The sequence below is a fragment of the Tamandua tetradactyla genome, chromosome 9 (assembly GCF_023851605.1).
Source record: "Tamandua tetradactyla isolate mTamTet1 chromosome 9, mTamTet1.pri, whole genome shotgun sequence".
In the NCBI taxonomy this organism is placed as follows: domain Eukaryota; kingdom Metazoa; phylum Chordata; class Mammalia; order Pilosa; family Myrmecophagidae; genus Tamandua; species Tamandua tetradactyla.
This window is the reverse complement of record NC_135335.1, coordinates 111,913,596-111,936,064: the sequence shown is the minus strand read 5'-3', so window position 1 is coordinate 111,936,064 and position 22,469 is coordinate 111,913,596. Positions and strand designations below refer to the sequence as shown.

The 22,469-nt window shown below is 34.8% G+C and overlaps 1 protein-coding gene and 1 pseudogene across 10 annotated transcripts in view; both read right to left on the bottom strand.

The window, feature by feature from the left end:
- Positions 1 to 624: 624 nt before the first annotated feature.
- RNF180 (ring finger protein 180) overlaps positions 625 to 22,469 on the bottom strand; it is a 337,143-nt gene continuing 315,298 nt past the window's right edge. For 9 of the 10 annotated variants that reach the window (XM_077117280.1, XM_077117281.1, XM_077117289.1 and 6 more), the window contains one exon: positions 4,009 to 5,051. In XM_077117280.1, coding sequence (XP_076973395.1) covers positions 4,852 to 5,051 — 200 coding nt within the window. In that variant the 3' untranslated portion in view covers positions 4,009 to 4,851. Of the gene's footprint in view, positions 975 to 4,008; positions 5,052 to 22,469 lie in introns of those variants that run through there. The other variant, XM_077117279.1, reaches the window with a different exon arrangement.
- LOC143646289 (superoxide dismutase [Mn], mitochondrial pseudogene) lies at positions 10,427 to 13,696 on the bottom strand (annotated as a pseudogene).

The following is a 22,469-nucleotide window of genomic DNA, read 5'->3' as shown; positions in this document are numbered from 1 at the left end:
CCCCAAAGTCTAGTATTCTGGTTCTAGTTTGTCACAATCCTTGGGGTACCTTGGATAGTATCTGTACTATCCTGTAACATGGCAATCTTTTTCTCTCCTTGTGTCTACTTTTTCAGTTTTCACTAATTTCTGGCTTCTGGTTGCTCCCTTAGGCTTTCTTCTGACTTATGGTGTTTCTTCTCTTTATAAGACCTCCAGTAACATGAATTAAGACTCACCCTGATTCAGCTGGGCACATCTTATCTAAAAATAACATGTTTAAAAGGTCCTATTTACAAATGGTTTCCCACCCAAAGGAATGTGGATTAAGATTAAGAACATGTATTTGTTGGGATAGATAATTCAAGCTACCACAGTCGTCTTGGTCCTTCATTTCAATCTCTGCCTTAGAAGGTTAGCTCCCTTTTTCCCAAAGAACCTGAAATGGCCTCCTTTGAGGTAGTTGTCTTGCAAGATGCCCATGACTCCCCCACAATTCTCCTTTGTTTCTACATCTATAACTAGACTTAAGTTAAAACAGGCCCCAGAAAGATAAGGTAAAAATTGTCTCACAAGGAGATGTGATACACAACAACATGAACTGTATGATTTTTTTCAATTTATATAGAAATATAGGGGAAACAATTTTAAGGACATGTGATCACGGCAGAAGGAAGATAAAGTTGGATTGGGCTGAACTTATTACAGGTTCACTAATCAGAGATTCTAGATTCAATATTTTAGCTCAAAGGGTTAGGAAGGGCACCAATACTTTGGTTTGTTGTTTGGTTAAAGAAAAAACAGACCCAAAGCCGTACTGTTTTATATGAAGTTGTTATACTTTAGAAAAAGGTATCCAAAGGTTTGAGGGGATTGCAATGCTAGAATAGATTTAGCATGACAGATCTGCAATCCTACCCTAGGAGGATCCAGAGGACACACCATTCACCACAGCTGTGCCTCTTAATTGTTTTTGTTGGTAGACAAGATGATACCTGTAAAGCAAGTGGAAAATTAACTGGGCTCTTACAATAGCAATATTATCTCTTGCAATGCTGTTACCAATAATATCAATTCATCTTAGCAGACAGATATTTAACCATTCTGTTTACTTAATAGATAATTATTTGGGTAGATAAGTCTTTGGGTGAGGTGCTTTTAGGCTTGTAAAAATGTGAAAAGGGAAACTTAGAAGGAGTAACAGTATCTTACTGTATATAAATAACAGTGGATACATGTGTAAGGAGGAACCACAAACTTCATAATAACAGTTCAATAACTATTTTTAGAAGTGTCGAAATAAGAAAGGTGATCCACAATAAAGTATGTCTGCTGTACCATATGAGAGATCCTAAAGAACAGTGAAATGACAAGGTATTTGCTTTCCTGACATTATAACAGACACATGACTGTAAGGTAAAATACCCATTGCAGTGGGTACATATTACTATCATACGATGATAATATCGAAGTCTAAAGATACTTCTTGATGTTTCTCAAAGGATCTATGCAAGAAAAAGGAAGTACTGCCATGTATAAAAATAATTCTTATTACAACTGTTGTCTTCAGGAAAAAGCAAGAGGAAAACAAATGCATTCTGGAGTGAAGCATACATTGGTAGAAGTGTAATGCTCTTTGAGTTTAATGAAAATCAGAAACTCTTCAAGAAACAGTACTAATTGAAAATGTTAAAAGTATTCAGACCCTTAAAAATACTTTTCTAGATGACTGTCACATCTGGCTTCAAGTACATAATTCTGTGAAGAATCAGAGACTAACTGCCATTGCCTTTAACTAGAGAAAAATTTTCTATTAGGAATTTCTTAACAAATGATCCAGATAATCAAGTTTAAGAATCTTGTTTTTCATTTAAACATACAGAAAACATTTAAGTGAAAAAGTTTTTAACAACTGGGTTTTTTTTTTTTTTTGTCATGCCATTAGACGTATCTTAGAACCAAGAGTCTCAGGCAGAAGTGAAAAATTCTCATGGTTTTTTATATTTATTTAGATTCTTCTTGATTTTGTTGAGTAAAAAACAAACTGGTTGGGTTTGTGAATTTGCTTTTAAATTAAAGAAATAAATTAACAGCTGAAAATATTCAGAAATATACCTTATTTTGGGTATGTTTTTCTTTGGTTTTATGAATGTATGAAAATGTTTTAAATTAAGCTTCACCACAATTAAACTCCACAGAAAAAGAAATTGTTAACAGTGATAGCTCAAAAATTAATCTTATATGCATTACTTGGAGACAATATTGCCTTTGGTTTATGATTTTTCTTCTTTTCCCTTTTATTAGTCCTTTTTTGGAAAATGAGATTTAATGTGTCTGATACTATGAAAGACTCTAAATGAGAAGAGCATAATTTTGTTTTATTGTAAAGCTCATTCATGTATTTTGTTTATAAATTTAACAATCATTTAGTGAATGGCTACTGTGTGCTAGATGCCAGAAGAAAACTGGTGGCTTTTCATTTTAGGTTTTATCTGACGAAGCTCTATGAAACGTTATATCGAAGATTTAGCAACTTTTAGCTCTATCTGGATAAAATTTTAAAATAATTTAAAGTAAAATTGGTAATACGTAATCATTTTCTAAATTTACTTCTAATGTGCCAAATGACATAATTACTAGATCAAGTTATATAATCAAGATGCATTCAGCTAATTCATTTTGAATGTGCTTCCAAAATGTGCTTTTTTAAAAGGCTGTTTATTAAAGGACATTATGTGTATGTATGTATGCATATGTATATATTTTTAGAGTTAGTTTATAGATACAGATCTATAAATTGATAGATTTTTAGATCTATCAAAAATCTGACCTGACAAACAAAAATACTGGCGACCAATTTTGTTAGATACAGAAAAATCAATAAAACTACTTATTTTACTTTTAATTTATGTATAAATTAAAGTAAATAAAGTAAATGAAGTCTTGGGAATGAATCAAGACTTATTTTCCTGGGAAATGACTGCAATTTATTTTTTTTTTTTTACATGGGCAGGCACCAGGAATCGAACCCGGGTCCTCTGGCATGGCAGGCAAGCATTCTTGCCTGCTGAGCCACCATGGCCCGCCCTGCAATTTATTTTAGAACTCTTAACTATTCCCCCCATCCATATTTGTTTTAATTTTTCAGTTCTGATATAATTTTAGGAGGTCTGATATTTTACCTTATACTGCCTCTACTTTGAGCAATATATTAGTGTTTATAAATATCTATTCTTATTTTTATAAGGTAATAATACTGAGCTATGGTGATAGTCTATTATTTCACCAAGATATTAGTTATGTCACTAGACTACAAGCACAAATTATTTATGTATTTTATTATGAAATATGAGCACAAATTTATCTCTATGTTTCTAAGCTGTATTTGGTTTTCTGCACTCTGAATTTGATTATGTCTAATGCACACTATTGTTTTCTTTCACAGATATAATTTTAAATATGATAAAAGTTATAAAATAAAAACTGTTAGAATAAAAATATGTGCCATTCATTCATCCATATTTCTTAGAATATTACATATAATCAGTTAGGTGCTTTTATTAAAATATAGTCAGAGGTAATGAGGCCAAATTTTGACTGAATTGTTAAAGCCTGATCCATCTCAATTTGTTTAAATGGTGGTAGTATTTTTTAGTGCTAGGCCAGGTTCCCCTTTCTTATGTAAAATTTTGCTTACTGCATTATCAGAAATAAGATTTCACAGTGTAAGAATGTTCAATTAGTAGTTCATAATCAACATTTTTTGTCCTAAGTTACTCAAAGACTGGCAGAGTGACTAAAATAAACTTACTTCTATGTGCTTCAGTTTTTTCACTTTTAAAGTAGGGACACTTGCCCAGTGTTTCTTCCCTTGCAGGGATAATTTAACTCTTTTTTAAAAAAATAAGGGAAAAATTAATTCTAAGGATTATAATAATAGTAAATAAAAATAAATGCCAGATTACAAGTCTGTAAGCCTATTTCCAGCATATCTTCATTCCAGATATTAAATCACGTAAAAACAATGAAAAAATTTAAAAGTCACTCTTTATTGCACATTTACAATGTATTTCACAACCTTGTAGTTAAAACGAACCACTTTAATTACATGTTGAACATGCACTGCTCTTTCAGACTACTGGAAGTCAGTAAATCATTTCTTCAAGTGATTAATCTTGAAATTCTGTAAGAGTTAAATTATGACCCCCCCCCCCCGCAAAGTGTCTGTTGGTGGGTGTTAGTCTCACAGTTTTTTAATGTAATGACTATTATGTGGTTTGTAATAATAAAAAATGTTTCACTAAAGCTATTAGCTCTGCACAAAAAGGATAATTAGGTTTCTTTATGAGAGAAGGGGACATAGGAAGAGATGGCTGGAAATGAAACCCAAATATACCCTGCTAGATTAGTTCCCAGAGAATATAGTTTACCTTTAATCATATAATTTGCCTGAGAATAAGTAGTGATTGACTAAATATTTTATCAGTAGAGATACTATCTAACCAAATTATCATATCATTTTGTATTTTGACAATTTTTGAATAGAGGGAAAGTCCTCAATCTCTACAACAAAGATAAGTATAAAAATGACATTGTAAAATTGGAACTTCAAATCCTAAACCAAGAACTGTGAAACTAATAGTGCATTGCTGTTAAGCGTTGGATAGATTAGTTCTTGAATAAGTTTAGTTTGTTACATGGAAAACATCAATAAATAAGTCTATTATTTTCAGACTTTCTGTAAAACACCAACAATTTTTATAATGTAACATTATAAAACATCAAAGCACATTTTAAAATATGTTTAAGTAACTGTTATTTATATCATCGAGGTTTTATATGATTTTCAACTATATTAAGATATGAAAATTCCTAAAACGGAAAGAAAAAATAGCAAAGAAAGCAGAAAACAATGAATCCAATGACCCAGTTCACTGAATAAATATAGATGATCACCATATCCATGTCAAACCACCATCCACGGCTATCGTCCTCAAAGTGCAGATAATCCATCCTATGTGCACCATGTGGGAACTGCCTTCTTGTAACTGGAGCGGCACGTCTGTGGAAACCTAAAAGATGTATGCACATATTAATTTAAAGCTTGCTAATTCAGACAAGTGCTCAGAAAGGAAATTCAGTATGAACCATGAACAGGATATACCTTGATTTCATTGAGTTGTGTACTATATTCCTGACAGTTTTTCAATGAAACAACTATTAGATTTCTCTTCTAGTTAAGGATTTTAAGGGCAGGAGCAGTAAATTTAGCAAAGAGCAAGAGATATGGTAGTCTCCTAGGAGTCTAACCTGGGTCTATCACTTACTTGGGGCAAGTTATTTGACCTCCTTGGATTCCCGTTTTCTCATCTATAATGATATCATCTGTCCACTACTTCAGAAATTTGTGAGGATCAAATGTAATCATTTCATTTGAGAGTACTAAGTTTACACTTTATGCATATTTTATTTTTACAACTGCTGTTTCAACTACTGTTGGTAATTTCAGATCACCGACTTAACCTTATCATGCTGTGAGAATTTAATTCACTTGAGTTATCTGAACAAAATTCAATGGGAAAAGTTTCTCATCTTTTTTTAGCATTGAATAAACCGGACAGGTATAATATCATTAATGTTAGTATTAACTTTCATAAACCTAAAAGCATAGGTCTATCTACTAAGGTACCTTAGTAGTTAGACTTATGCTAACTACTAAGTTTATGTACCAACTTAGTAGATTAGTTGGTACATAAAAAGAAAATCTTGAGAGTAAGCTATAGCCATTTGTTACTAAATGAATATGACACTTCTGAGTAACATGACATTTCATTTTGAAATGTTCTTTTCTTCTTTGTAATATTTACATTCTAATCACTTTGAGATAAAGTATACATTTTCTCAACGGTAACCTGTTTCTATTGGTTGTCCAATATGCAATTTCAAAGGCATTTAAAAAGCAAAATTCGATTTTCTAAGACCTGTTAACCTGATAATTAATCTTTATTTTTTTCCTTATTGACTGTCTACTTTAAGTATTTCTGTGCTTAGTACTAGCCTTAATGAGCAGGGACAGCACAATAAAATGAACAAAAAGATAAAGACATAATTCTGATACTTGCTAGCAATTCTGGTGATAACAGTTCTGAGAAACTCTATGTTGAAGCAAATTCTGAATTCAATTCATCCATTTTAACAACTAGGTAATGTAAATATTGTGCTCTAGATCAGGCTGGTTATTCTGGTAGAAAGGTTGCATTAACTTGGGTATTAGTACGGTAATTTAAAGCCAAACTTCTTTGATCAGGAACAACTCTAACATGCGTATATCTATTTTAAAATTACATTTTCCTTCTATTATGTACATTATAAGATACAACATAAAAAAGGATGAGATATAGATGACATAAATGATATTTTAGAGTAAACTGTAGACCCACATTTCAAATAACTTTTGATAACTTTAATATTTTTACCTGAATTCCGATCATACTTCATTTGATTTTTTATAATTTTTTTGTGGCTTATAAAAAGCTTATACTAGGATATGTCAGTCCTTCTATTTCCTTGTTTGCATTATTAGTATTAGCTTTCAATGTTACCTCTTTAGAGAATTGAAAAAAAATTTTTAAGAGCAGTGTATCTCATCCTTTATTCAGATAAGAAACCTCAGGAAAGTCCACTCCTGGGCTCCACGCTGAATTGGCAACATGCAGGCTCAGGCTGTTGATTATGGCCTAAGATGACCCCTACTAGTTAGTTAGGCTGCACTCCCAGCCTCCTCTCCACCATTTCACATTGCCTTCTTTTCTTTCATTTATCTCCTCCAGGCTATTTTTAAGGCTCTTGTCTACTTTGTGCTGGTAGTTCAGTTAAAACTAGATAATGTGACCCCAAATCCACTAAACTGGGCATATATAAATGCCACTATATTCCAATATACAGAAAATATCAAACACTCCAGTTTCCCTTAGCTAACATTGTATACCATCATGGCAGGTAAGTGAGAATGCCAGTGTCAGTTATTAAATACTAGTAAAGCTTAATTATTTTTCTATTTAGATAAACATAATATACATTTTAATGTTATCTTTTCACACTCCAATGGATTGCTTTGCACCAACCTGTGGGCATTGTACTTTAGTGAACGTGAGACTAGGGGTTTTTGGTCTTATCAGATTTTCTAGAGTATATAACCTTTGATCTCAAAATAGTAGACAGTATTTTAGTAAAAGGAAAGGGAACTTTCTGTTTGTGTATAGGAAAAAGGGGAAGTGGGGAGAGTTTTTCTAATATTCAGACACTAATATACAAATACAAATATTCCCAGAGTAGTTTATTTACATTTAAAAAAAGTTCTTCACAAGTATAGGCTGAAGGATAGGTGACATTATTATTAAAAATTATTATTAAAAGATGTGACTTCTTTGTCTCTCAAAAGGATTATTTACAGGCCTTAGATTCTTCAGATTCAGAATTTTCAGTTGTTTGGTGCAAAAAAGTAATGGTATTAATGGTATAGTTGTAGAAAACAGCAAAGCTGAGAGCAGATGTGGAGCAAAACTTTAAATATATTATGAGGAAGGTGATTGTACAGTCTAGCTTCCCCCAAACAGCCTCAGTTATCCTGATATAATTACTAACAGCGCCCGTTTTACTCTAAAAATGTTTTGCCTAATGCTAATTTCCTTCGTTAGTGTAAGGGAGGAAAAAGAAGGTAGTGTAGGAAGGAAAACACTGGATTAGAAAATTTTAATCTATGAAAACCAGACGGCAATGTTGACCCGGGATGGTTTAGGCAACAAGTTTTTAAAAATTTTTTATAGGCAGGTGGATAATTATCATTGGTTGATTAATGTTAATTTCTTCCAGTTTTCAGGTTTTTCTTTTTTTAAAATGGGGTAGCAAATGAATAGATGTTTGAAATAATTTTGGAATTTCCAAAGCTATAAATTTAATTGCAATTTCTCAAAATCAGACAAAAAGAAAATTAAACTTCACAGACGCTGTTATTTACCTTTTTAGCATTAGAATGTAAATTTACATGAAATGCATCAGAAAAATTGCCAGAATACTAGTCAGGTGACTAATAGTAGATTCCACTGCAAAATGATAATAAAAGTACCTAGTTCATAGGGCTATTATGAGGATTAAATGAGTTAATGCATGTAAAATACAGTGTGCTTGGTCCCTAGTAAGGGTTCAATAAATGTTAGATTCTTATTATTCATTTTTATCACTACTGTTGCTAATACTTTTTTTAAAGATTAATAGGTTTTTTATTAACACACAAAACCATATCATTATCAGAGTAAAATAACTGTTTCTCTAATGACTAATTACACAAAAACTTGTATACAAGGCTTATAATGATAATAATGAGAAACAGTAATTTATAAAACATTCTCTGAAGAGCCTTCTCAAAACAGTAATTTCACCCTGAAATTAAAAGAAAATAAAACATATTTATCCCTAATTTTAGCTATAAATTACAATACACAACAATCTCACTTGAAATTTTACGGTTTTGATGTTACTCTTTAAAAGGTGCTCCACAGAAATTCAAAGCTCATTTTCAAGATCAAGAATTTGAGTATCTGCATTTGCAATAAAGTTTTAATCTCTCAGCATCAAAGTTTACTACACAACAATCACAGACTGTTTCAAAAACAGTATTAGTTTTGCTTCGTTCTTTCCAGCACTGATCATTCTAAGGCGTTGTGTGCGCATCCAGGAGTATTTGGTCACGACACAAGAAACCCTCTTGAAGAAGGAGCACTTTTCCTTTATGAAAGAAACTGCAACTTTATTTTCTTCTGTTTCTTTTCTATTATGAAAACAGGGCTAAACAGAATCTTAAAAGTCTCATGTTCTGCTGAGTTTTTTAAAGTATCTTAGTCTCTTATAATCTATTTGACATGGAGACAAAAACAAATATCTTACTGAAATATGCTTTCCCCCATTCTCTCCTCCTGGAGTCAAAAGCAAAAATAGAACCCCAAAGAAATTTCAGCATTGAACATTTTTAGATTCTTAAAGGTAAGTAGGAGTCAAAAAGCTTTATATATACCAGTAATGTCTGCATATATGTTAGCTAAGTAGATAGAAACCATGACCTAACAGACTGCTTGTATTCAAATGCCTATCTTTCAAAAGGTACAGTTTTCTAGATAGTCTGTTTAGACAGAGTTCCCTGCCTTGTTCATATAGGCAAGCATCAAGCAGATGATGCCCATTTGAGCTTCATGCAAGTCACCTTACTCTTGTATATTAAGGATAAACATCAGAATCTCCGAAGTTTTTTCAATTCATAAACACACAAACAAACATACAGTCACCAATACTCTCATCAACACTTTTGACAATTCAAAAAGCTTACTTTCCTAACTGAATTTTCTAAAAGTACCTTGAATGAAAAGTTTTTAAAAACTTCAGTCTTCAGTATTGAAACTGCTAAGTTAGTCCATTTTTCCATGAAAAAAAAATAGAAAAATGAAATTTGGGGCATAAATGAAAATAAAAAAATAAATTAGAAAACATTTTTTTTTTTTTCACATGGGCAGGCACGGGGAATCGAACCCAGGTCCTCGGGCATGGCAGGCAAGCACTCTTACCTGCTGAGCCACCGTGGCCCGCCCAGAAAACATTCTTACTAAATAGATTTAAGAGTTACCTTACATGGAAAAACACATAAGGAATATTTCAACTGAAGGAAAAGCCTTCAGTTGTGCACAGAGTTGCTCACCAAATCATTTTTTGGCGATAGAAAGTAACTGAAATATCTAGTGATAGAGCTCTAAAATAGATTAGGAAATGTCCAATTGATAAAATATATAGCAATTAAAAATCATTATAACAATGATTAAACAACATGGGAAAATGCACGACAACGTTAAACCAAATACAAAAAGTATCCCTGCTACATTGAATAACCTCCAGCTCTACTTTCAAAACTACACAGGAACACGATTTGACATGCTGTCTTGCTGTTTTATGAGTACATTTTTTTTCCTTTGCTGAAAAAACAAAACAATGTGAAGTTTTTATTGCGGCCGTACATTAAAAATAAAGGAAAATAATTTCTGTTCCTGAGGGAGCCATACAGCTAGCCTTGTCCTAAGCAGCCAGTTCTCTTGAGGGGGTGCTCATGAATAGGACGAACAGATGATGGAGTGGGTGTGGGGGGGTAGTTGGCGACCCAGATAAACTGTGGTTCAATCCCTGTCATTGATTACATAAACTAGGCACTAATTTGCCCATTTTGACACTTCTATATATATACACATATACACACATATTTCTATATCAATGTTTGAAGACAAAATGTCACATTTAAGTCTTTATATTTTTGCCTTCAAAAAATTTAAATATATAACTACCTCTTTATAATAAGGCAATTCTCAATTAGTAATCAAATTATATTTTTTAAAATTGATAAAATGGTATTAACAGTGACCATCAATAATTAGAGACCACAGGGTGAGATCTATCAGAAATGATAGTAAACAGAAAATTACTTACAAAAAGAAAAAACATTTTTTCAATTGAGAGTTGAATATTTCCATTGGGTTTTACAGTTGAGTAACTGGGCAAAAGACTGAGCTTCCTATAAATGCAATAGAACAGAATTATAAAAGCTTTCCTACAGGCTCCCAGAGTGTAGGGATGGGATATTTTTTATGGCTTTTATGAAACAATTATAACCTCACAGGCCACTTCAGCTCTCTAAAAAAAAGCTCATCAAAAGACCAAATCAAAGTACTCAATCTTCTCAAACAGTTGCCCAAATTTTTAAAATGTGAAATTATATAATTGAATTCTGTTCGTGAAATATCTTAATAAGCAGTACTTAGAAATGCTACAATAGAGAGGCATATTACTATGTTACAAATTCTGCAGTTATAAAAATACTCGGGCTTTACATACTCAGTGTAATAGTTAACATTTCATTTCTTACAAGTTATATATCTTTCAGTTATATTCTCTCAATTGATTACATTCCAAATAGCTTTTAGATAATCAGGTCTGACATTTTTATACTGAAGGTAATAAGCATGCTTCCATATATCAATTTCTAGCGGTGGAATAAGAACTGTTGTTCCTTGTAATGGATCCTGATTAGAACTAGCAGCAATCTTAAGTTTCCCAGCTCCTTACTGAAGCCAAGACAATCCCAACCTGACCGTTGAACATCAGCAGATACAGCTGTCAACTTTTCCTTAAATTTATCAAAGGAACCAAAGTCATACTTGCTGGCTTCCAGCAGCTCCCCTTTGGGTTCTCTGCCACCATTAGGGCTCATGTTTGTCCAGAAAATGGTATGACTGATATGGCATCCACCACTGAACTTCAGTGCAGTCTGAAGAGCTACCTGAGTTGTAACATCACCCCTTGCCAGCGCCTCTTTATACTTCTCCTTAGTAACGTTCAAGTTATTCACGTACGCGGCGTGGTGTTTGCTGTGGTGCAGCTGCATGATGTGCGCGTTCATGGGGGGCTCCAGGGCGCCATAATCATATGGCAAGTTGGGAGGCTGTGCTTTTGTCTGGAACCCCAAATTCCCAAAGCGGGTACCAGCTTCCTGTCCTGCATGCCGCTCGGGACAGCACGGTGCAGGCGCCTGGGATGCACTCGCAGACCCTACCGACCACCGGGAGCTCCAGCTGAGCGCGAGCGCAGCTGCTGGCGTCTGGGGAGCACCGCCTCTGATACTTTTTATATGAGGAAGACGCTGTCTTTTTCCACCAGGGCTTTTTATTCCTACAATGGCTATTTTTTTTCTAAATAAATCAACAAGTCTACCATTCTGAGTTTGAATGAATGGTTATGAAACTCTGTCTCCTTCATGCAAGAGTTGCTTTTCAAAGGCAGTTGACAACTTCGAATAGACTATCAGAATAATGGAAACTGAAGCAATGGAATTTACTAAACATTTATGGAGAGTAAATGTACTATATGATAGTAGCTGAGGCTTTAAAGGAATTTTAAGACATGGTCCCTGTCTTCAAGGAACTATTAGTCAAGAACAGTGTTTTTCAATCCTGTTTTGTATTATCACCCCTGTAAGGAGGAAAATTAAGTTAAATTTAAATTAAATTTAATTATTTGGATCAATAAATAAGAACTGATTACTTAAATTAATTTAAATATAATTTAAATTCCATTTTCTCCCTAATGAAAAAAATTAAATCGTAAGGAATAAGACTTATCAGGTAGGACTGAACTATGGTGGGCAGCAAATCATTTGTTACAGGTAATATTATTTTTTGTCTGTAAAGAACCAATTTTTCCCCCTGAGGGGCCATATCACCCCATTACAATATACGGTCTAACAGATAGTACACTTAAAATCATTATGATAACAATTAATGAAGCATATATTTTAATACATACAAACACTTCACTCCATAAAAGGATTCATTTGAAATTAATTGAATGAGAAGCTTCTGCACCAGGAATCACTTTTCAACAGACTTAGCACAACCTACAATTGTGAACTGATGATAAATGCTTTAAAGATATGGTTTAAAAACACTTCAATATTTCAAATGTTACTTTATATGTACAAACAACAAATACACATATTTTGTATATATTTCCATATATTCTGGTGAAAAAAGAGGCTTGTTGCAGTGAAAATAGTACCCTTAAAGGAATAAGAAAATTTGAATTCTTGTGTCAATATTCCACATAATTATTTCATGGGTCAAGTTAAAGAAACGCACTTATTGAGATGCTTGTATGTTTTCTTCTTAATAGGATGAATTAAAGTGACAGATTTTCTAATTGTATCATTCTTCCAACATGATACAACCTAAGATAAATCCCACACGTTCTTGACATTGGTTTTTTATGTCTATGTTTGTAGACATTTTTATGTCTGTTTGTAAGGAAGAGTCGGCTATAGTTTTTTGTGCTTATGCTCTTTTGGCCTCATTTTAGTGTTAATATTTTAATGGCTTCATAAAAATTATGTTGGTTGTTAGGAGACAGTTCTTCATGGGTTTCTTGTGTGTCTTCACATCTTGCAAGCAGAGGCACTTACTACTTTTGATCCAGATTATTGAAAAAAAAATCTGTCTAGAAAACAGTGTGAAAATTGTTTTCCTCTGGAGCAAATGGAGGGGTTTACTCATAGCCTTGGAACATAATCTACATAATGCCTGTTATCAAAGATTTGAGTTCTGTAAGCTCAGAATTGTCTCCTGCAACAAACCATACTGCATGTAGATATTATCTAACCTGATTTGTGATGCCCTATGGGAGTTGGCTGAGGTAACTCAAATACTGCTGCTCTGGCTACTAGTACTGCTGTGAGCAATAAGCCATGCTTTCTCTCCAACCCAGGAGTTTCATGTCATCTGCAAGCATCCATGAAACTGTAGTGAACAAACTTGTTAGCTTGTAAATAGGGTAAAATCTTAGACCTTTAACAGCGGTTGACATTGGCAATCTTAACTCTCTTTCTAATTTCTGAATCATTTTGTATAAAATATTCTTGGAGGCTTGTAAAACCAGCTGGACCCGTAGTCTTTTCAGGTATTAGGGCAGATTCTTTTATCGTATTTCTAGTTCTCCTTGAGTCACTTTCTTCATTTTTATATATTTATCTATTTTATCCAAGTTTTCAGATGAATTGGTAAAATTTACATAGTTACGGTACACTGAGGATTCTTCACAGATATTGTGGTCTTCTGGGTACACAGATTATTTGCATTTTCTTAGATATAACCATGAGATTTGACCAATGAAAACAAATGTATAATGAAAACAATATGTACTGTTTCTGGGTAGTAGCATTTGTTTTTCAGCTTGAGATGCTGCACTCTTCCTTTCTTTTGTCACAATAACAGAAACGTGTCAAACAGAGGCTACTTTGTCATCCTGGGTACCGAAATTTAGGATGATGTGGAACAAAGCACCTAGCAGTTTAAAGAAAAAATATTTTAATGCTACTATGAATTCTGACTGAAAATTATGAAGTAACTTATAAAACTATTTAAAAATAGAGTAACAATCATGAAGGCTGAATCTGACATTAAAAACAAAATAAAACAAACCAACAACAAATTTAGAGAAATTCACTGTGTGAAACCAGAGTGAGAAAGGGCTGTGGAGAAAATTTCAAAGAAGATACCAGGTAGTTCTTTATATTATTTCTCTATATTTAGAAAGTATATAAAGAACTACCAGGATCCAGAATAAAAAAAGATACTTCTGCCTCTTTATAAATTCTATTTTGTAAAAAATTTACCTCAGGACTTTTTCTCACATCCCAGAAAACAAGGCTATGACATTTCTCCCCCTCATAAACTATGTTACAAATATATATTTACTGTCAAAGAACATAAAGTATGTTCCATTATTTAGAAGATTGTTTAGGAGACAGAAAAACTGTCAAGAGTTCCCTCATTCATTATTATTTTTTTTTTGGAACTTTCTAAAAAGTTTTATTCAAACACCAAGCAATCCATCCAAAGTGTACAATGGCTCTCAGCATAATCACAGAGTTGTGCATTCATCACCACAATTAATTGTAGAACATTTTCACTGTTCTAAAAGCAAAATAAGATCATTACTGTTATATCCTCCCCCATTATTGGCACTTAGCATTAGTATGCTACCTTTGTCATAATTGATGAAGGAATATTAAAATATTACTGTTAACTATAGAACTAGTTTGCATTAGAGATATTTTTTCCCCATATAGTACCCCATTTTTATTTGTTTTTCAATGATTTTCCCTTCATTCCTTTCTGCAGTGCAGGGTTTATGGTGTGCACTCAATATATGCTTGTCAGATGGAGGGATAAATGCCTATATATAAGGATATTCATTATAGTATCTTTTAGAACAAATAATTAGCATATTTTTGGGAGAATGTTCTAAATTAAGCCTCTTATATGTATTTTCAAGCATGAATTGAATTTTATAATTACATTTAAGATATATTTTATTGATCTTTGATAAGGCAGTCAAGCCAATCACCTGGGACAGAGAAGCCTCTTCAATAAATGGTGCTTGGAGAATTGGATATCCATATGCAAAAAACAAAAGAGGATCCATAGCTCACACCCTATACAAAAATTAACTCAAAATGGACCAAATATCTAAACATTAGAGCTATGACCATAAAACTTTTAGAAGAAAATGCAGGGAAATATCTCATAAATCTTGTAATAGAAAGCGATTTCCTAGACCTTACACCCAAAGCATGAGCTTTTGAGAAAAGAAATAGGTAAATGAGAACTCCTCAAAATTAAACACTTTAGTGCATCAAAGAATGTAAGGAAAGTAAAAAGGCAGCCTACACAATGGGAGACAATATTTGGAAACCATATATCAGATAAGTCTTTAGTATCCAGAATATATAAAGAGGTTCTCCAACTCAACAGCAAAAAGAAATGAACAGACACTTCACAGAAGAGGAAATACAAATGGCTAAAAGACATATGAAAAAATGCTCAACCTCACTGGCTATTAGGGAAATGTAAATCAAAACCACAATGAGTTATCACCTGGCACCCACTAGAATGGACATTATATAAAACCAGAGTGGGCAATAGTGGCAGAGTTCTCATTTTCCATGTCGGAGACTCGGGTTCAATTCCCAGAGCCTGCCCAGGCCAAAACAAACAAACAAACAAAAACAGAAAATGAAAACAACAAGTGTTGGAGAGGAAATGGAGAAAGACGGACACTCATCTACTGTTGGTGGGAATGTAAAATGGTACAACCACTCTAGAAGGCAGTTTGGCAGATCCTCAGGAAGCAAAGTATAGAACTGCCATATCATATGATCCAGCAATCTCATTACTAGGTAAATATTTAGAGAAACTGAAGGCAAAGACACAAACGGACATTTGCACATTGATGTTTATAGCAGCATTATTTACAACTGCCAAGAGAAGGGAACAGCCCAAATGTCCATCAACAGATGAGTGGCTAAACAAGCTGTGGTATATACACATGATGGAATATTATGCAGCTGTAAGACAGAATAAAGTCATGGATCTGAGGACATTATGCTGAGTGAAATTAGCCAGAAACAAAAGGATAAATACTGTATGCTCTCAATATTATGAGCCAACATCAATGAGTCTAACTTTGAGAGTTAAAATTAAGAACACACATTATCAGGAGATAGAAATAGTGTAGAGATTGGTCATTTGGTGCTGAAGAAATACAGATTGCACAACTTGGCTGTTAAAATGCAGAAATGGATAGCACAATAATATCTGATGGTAGTACAATAATATAAGTACACTGAATGAAGCTGAATGTGAGTATGACTGAGGGAGAAGGGCTGGGGGTACATATGAAACCAGAAGAAAAGACAGACAATAAAGACTGAGATGGTATAATTTAGAAATGCCTAGAGTAGACAATAATGGTGATTAAATGTACAAATAAAAAATTGTTTTTGCATAGAGGCAGAACACATTCATGTCAACATTGCAAGGTGTTAAAATGAGATGATTAAAGGAGAAAATACAATCAAGGTAAGTTAAGGCCTATAGACAACAGTAACATTATAATATACTTCCACTGAACGTAATAATGGCATTATGCCAAAACTAAATGTCAAGAGGTGGGACGTGGGGGAGGGGTATGGATTCTTTGGGGAAGAAAAAGAAATGTCTTCATATAGATCATGGTAGTGAAGTCATGTCTCTATACTTGTTTGGATTGTATGATGTGCGAATAAAACTGCTTAAAAACGAAAAGAGAGAAATAAGTACCAGAGAAAAGGCAGAGAAAGAGATAATACCTGTTCACTGTCTGTAGGGAAACAGGGAGGTGCTGCCCCTTGGAGGGCACTGTAATGGTTCACAAAGAGTCTGGAGTGGGGTTGCCATATTGAAACCCTGTTGCTCAGTATATATCTGGAGGAACTGAGTGTGGGGACACGAATGGACGTTTGCACACTGGTGTTTATGGCAGCAGTGTCCATGATTCACAATGGATGGAGGTAGTCTAAGAGTACAATGACTGAGGAATGGAAAGGGGAACTATGGTGTATATACACAATGGACTACTGAGCGGCCAGAAGAAGGAATGAAGTTCTGAGGCATGCCACTAGGTGAATGAACTTTAAAGACCATATGTTAATGAAATGTTAAACAAAAAGACATATAATATCATGCCTCACTCATATGTCCTAACTATAATATAAAAACTCAGTGAACTGAAGTCGAGAGCATGGGTTATCAGGTTGGGGCCTATGATAAAGGGTCCTAGATTGTAAGCTCTTAGAGCAGTCACACATATTCAGCAGCTGTAACTGTTATTTTTAAATTCTGAAATGAGCTGTTTGTATACAATCCAGTCATTCGCAAAAACTTCAGGTATTTATGCCACACCTGAGACTCTGAGTTAGAGTTCCAAAGCTATGAAAGTCAGCAGTACCCCTTACAGGAACTGTTTAAAAAGTTGAAATAGGGATCAGACTTCGACTAGAGATAGGAAGGAAGCTGATCTGGATAGGACTAAGATAGATCAGAATAGAGGGTAAAGGATGATCTCATCTATATTTTAAGACTTCAACTTCTGTTTGAGACCAAGGGGAGTGATGTCTATTTGGTGTAAAATTCACATTTTGGGTACTGCATTACCTAATTTAACTTGTATGTTCAGTTAAGTTGAACATCATAAGTACATGGAATCTTAAATAGGGTGTGAGATTTTGTTGGTTTGTCTAGATTAGTGTGATGCCCTGATATATCCCAGAGTAATGTGGGCAGAAAATAAAGTATTTGCAAAATCCCCTTGGGAGACTGGAGAGAAAGGAGGAAATACTCAACTTCCTCATTGAGAGAATTTCTGATATTCTTGTAAGCAGTGGGGACAACCAAATCAACAGGCTGAGCCCTTGATCTTCATGTTTGCCCCTATGAAATTTGTTCCTGCAAAGGATAGGCTAAGCCTACTTAAAATTAGGCCTAAGAGTGACCCGCAGAGAACCTCTTTTGTTGCTTAGATATGACCTCTCTCTAAGCCAATTTGGCAAGTGAACTCACTGTGTTCTCCCCTATGTGGGACATGACTCTTAGGATTGCAAATCTCCTGGTAATGTGGGACAGAACTCCTGGGATGAGCCAAAACCTGGCATCATGGGATTGAGAACACCTTCTTAACCAAAAGGGGAAGAGAGAAATGAAACAAAATAAAGTTTCAGTGGATGAGAGATTTTAAACAGATATAATCTTGGAGGTTATTCTTATGTATTATACAGCTACCCCTTTTTAGTTTATGGTGTACTGGAGTGGCTGGAGGGAAGTATGTGAAACTGTTGAGGTGTCTTCCAGTAGCCTTGATTCTTTTACAATGTGACTCTGTGATTGTGAAAACCTTGTGCTAGATGTTCCTTTTATTCAGGGTATGGACAGATGAGTAAAAAAATATGGATAAAAAATAAATAATAGGGAGATAAGGGGTAAAATAATACTAGTGGTCAATAGGAGGGAGGGATAAGGGGTATGGGATATATGAATTTTTTTCCCTTTCTTTTTCTAGAGTGATACATATCTTCTAAAAAATGATCATCGTGATAAATATAGAACTATGTGATGATATTGTGAGCCAATGATTATATACTATGTATGGGATGTATGTGTCCATAGATGTGCCAATAAAAATATTACAAAAGAGATATATTTTATAGTTCTTATGAAAAATATTTTTTAGAGGGTAATTCAGAGATCGCTGACATCAGTATTTAAAAGGAGCTATGCCTTATCCTTCAGGTATTATGGGGCAGATATAAGATTAAAGAACAGTGCTTTACTGCTTCATGTTCTTACTATTAGTTACAATTTTGTATGTCAAAAGTTGATTGAAAACAAAAAGTTGATTGATAGGGCGGTGCAACGGTGGCTCAGTGGCAGAGTTCTCACCTGCCAGCCAGAGATCCGGGTTCGATTTCCGATGCCTGCCCATGAAAAAAAAAGGTGATTGATAAACGAGTGACAATGTCAACATAGCAACATAAGAATCCACTGGAAGACACTTCTCAGAAACAACTAGCAAAACAAATTTTACTTGCTTGCAACTCTGGAGAATGATAATGACTGGAGAAGGACTCCATAGATGCTGAATAGAAGAAAAAAAGAAAAATAGCCTCAAATCCCTCCAGTCCAGATCCATTCCCCTCACATGAACCTGGGCAGCTTAAGGGTCACTTGGAGGCAGCACTGCCCAGGTACCTACTGCCACAGATGCAAACTACAGAGCCACACACAACAGTGAGTTAGAACACTACACATGTCCTGGCACAGGGACATAAGTCTGCAGAGACCCAGAGTGGAACACAAGTAGCTGACTACCATGTGCACAGAAAAAAGGCTCTTAGGAAATAAAAGAGACTATGGCAGAACTGCTGGGAAGACATGCATACACTCAAGCTCAATCTGACTGCTGGATCACCTAAATAAAAAAATGGACCACTTTGGATTGACCCAGTTTGGCTCCTGTGGTTGGGATACCCTAACAGGGAAGTAATCAGAGGTAGAAAAGCCTCACAGAAAAAAAAAACCCAGGGAAACTGAACCTCTGTAAAACAAGATGAGTTGCAGAACTGGTAAGTGTAATAAGGAGGCATTGAGTAAGGGAGAGAACTTAAATCCAAAGGAGCTCGGGAGAAAATTCTGCACACACAAAAAAACAGAACAGATCAAGATTTCAGGAGAAAGGAATCCTTCTCTCTGAGGTGAAACAACTGCACATAATAGGACAACTTTAAAGTTGTACCACACAGCCAGGGCAAGAATCAGGTGGAGAATACCTGAAAAAATCTGAACAATTAAACACGAGCTACTCTAAAGGTCAAGAGTAAGTTGGACCAAGGACAATGAAGAGCCTTAACACATAGTCAATCTACAACAGAACCCTGGGTAAGAAGAAACTAACATTCAGAGTTGGCACATCAAAATAATCTGAAGCCTAAAAAAAAAGAAAATAATAATCAGATGACTAGAACAGGAAAAACTGCAATCTATACTAAGAAACAGGAAGATGTGGCTTAGTCAGGGGAACAAATTAAATCTTCAGAGGAAACACAGACTTGGGAACAACTAAACAAAGAAGTTACACACATCTAAATCAATTCAAGGAGATGGAAGGAAAAGATGGATAGTAACAAACTAATGGTGGCTAAAGGTATTAAGAAGACAATGTGTAAGCAAAGGACCTGTTCCATGAAAATTGGTAAAGGGAGTCCTTCAGATTAAAAGGAAAAAGATAACAGAAGAGAATGGCTCGGAGCACTGAGAAGAAGTGAAGATTTTCAGTAAACTTAACTAAATGTGTAAATGCAAAACCCAATAGAACCGTATCCTCAATATATAACTGTATTCTTTAACTGCTGTAAGAGTTAGAATATAATTGAATAAGAAATAGTGGTATTTGCTGATAAGGGATGTATGAAAAAATAATGTGGGACAAAAACAACATAAGAAGGGAAATTGAGGGCTATGGTAGCAGAGAACATGTATACTACTGAAGTTGATATCTTTTTAAATTAGTCGCATACAGACAGATGTGTGTGTAGTAAAAACCCCAGGGTAATAACAAAGTATTTTAAAAACTATACAGAAATGGAAATGAGAAAGGAATCACATACATCTCAAAAGATTAATTACACTAAAAAGGCAGCTGCAATAAAAAAAAGAGAGGCAAAAAATATATGACATTTAAAAACTAAAGGACAAAGTGGCTGAAGCACTGCTTTTACAGTGATAACACTAAATGTTAATGAATTAAACTTCTAACCAAAAGAGCAAGATTGGCAGAAAAGCATGATCCAACTATATGTTGCTTACAAGAGACCCCAGACCCGAAGACAATGATAGGTTGAAAGTGAAAGAATGGAAAAAGATAATCCATGACAAAAAGTAACCACAAGAGAGCATGGATTCCTATACCAATATCAGACAAAATAGACTTTACGTCAAAAGTTCTTACAAGAGAAAAAGAAGGATAGTATATATTACTAAAAGGGACAAGGAGGATTGTGGGAAGATGGTGGACTCAGTTCTTCCACAAAAACTACTATTAAACAGGCAGGAACTGTCTGGAATAAATATCTTAAAAGTTCAGAGGCCAGAAGAACACTGTACAACATCCAGGTAATAGTGGGAGAAAGAGGTTGATAAATTACAGTAAAGAGCAGTTAAGTTTCTGTCTGCATGAAATGGCTACTGGCACCTATATCCCACTTTCATTGTAGGCTGCTGAGGGGTCCACCCCTGGATAGCTTGATGGTGACAGAAAAGGACACAGAAATTCTGTTCCTAAAGAACAAGCTGATCACTGCTCATGACTTCTGATTAGCAACTTTGGATTGCTGGGGACCTGGATACAAGGGCAGCCAGTATTTCAAACTGTCAGCACAAAGGTGGTGGCAGCCATCATTTCAACACTCCCTGGACAGGGGTTGTAGTGGGGGTGGAGACTTGAAGAAGCTATGTTTCCTCAGGGTTGTGGGGGACAGTTAATTGAGGGCCTGCTTTTGCTGGGCAGGCCAAGAAAACTCAGCTTTAGGGAGCTGCTGGAGAAGCACTTGGCGCCCTTGCTGATCCCACCTGGGGCATTTTGGAGCTGATTTGCACCCCTTTATGGGTCTTTGGCTGTACTTTGGCTAGGAAAGACTGACATGGGAAAAAGTCTTTTCCAGGCCCCCCTCACCCCTCCACCATGACCCCAGACCCTAAGAATTTACCTTCCAGGGAAAGCAGCTCGAAACAAACAAAAAAAAAAGGAGTATAAAAATTATAGAGGTGGAGAGTCCAGGGCAAGTGTTCCATTTAAAACAACTGGGAGAGGGAGGTCTGTTTCCTGAGAAGGAAAGGGGACAACAAAACTCTTGTAAACAGAGGAATTTCAAATTTACTAACAAGCAAAAGCCCAGGAAAAGACAGAGGCTCAGAAAGAGAGGGAAAGCCTTGCACAGTCCCCTCTCCTTGGGCAGAACTTCTTGACAGGAGGGCTGAAGCACAAGAAAGTCTCTTACAAAATCAAGAAACAGACATCCTAGGAAATAAATCCCAGAGTTAACATTTAAAAATATTAAAATATACCTTGTACAACAAAGGAGTATAAGACAAGCAGGGAACAGGAAGTGATGACTTATTCAACAGGAAGTGATGACTTATTCAACAGGAAGTGATGACTTATTCAAAGGAAGAGGCTAAAAGTCCAGAAAGCAGCAGCAAGACTAGAATGCGGACATACTGAAGAAAGCCTTTAAAAAATGATAGTAAAATGCTCAAGGAGATGACATAAAATAGAGAAAGAGGACTGAAGAATATAAGCAAAACAATGAATGAGCAATATGAGTCATAGTAAAAAGAGTTATAATTTTACAAAATTTGTATCTCCTTACTAAACCTACTGGATTGAAGACCATAACAACTAATATGAAAAATTCCCAGGAGGGTTTTTAGAGCAGAATGGAGATAGCAGCAGAAGAAATTAGTGAACTTGAAGACAAG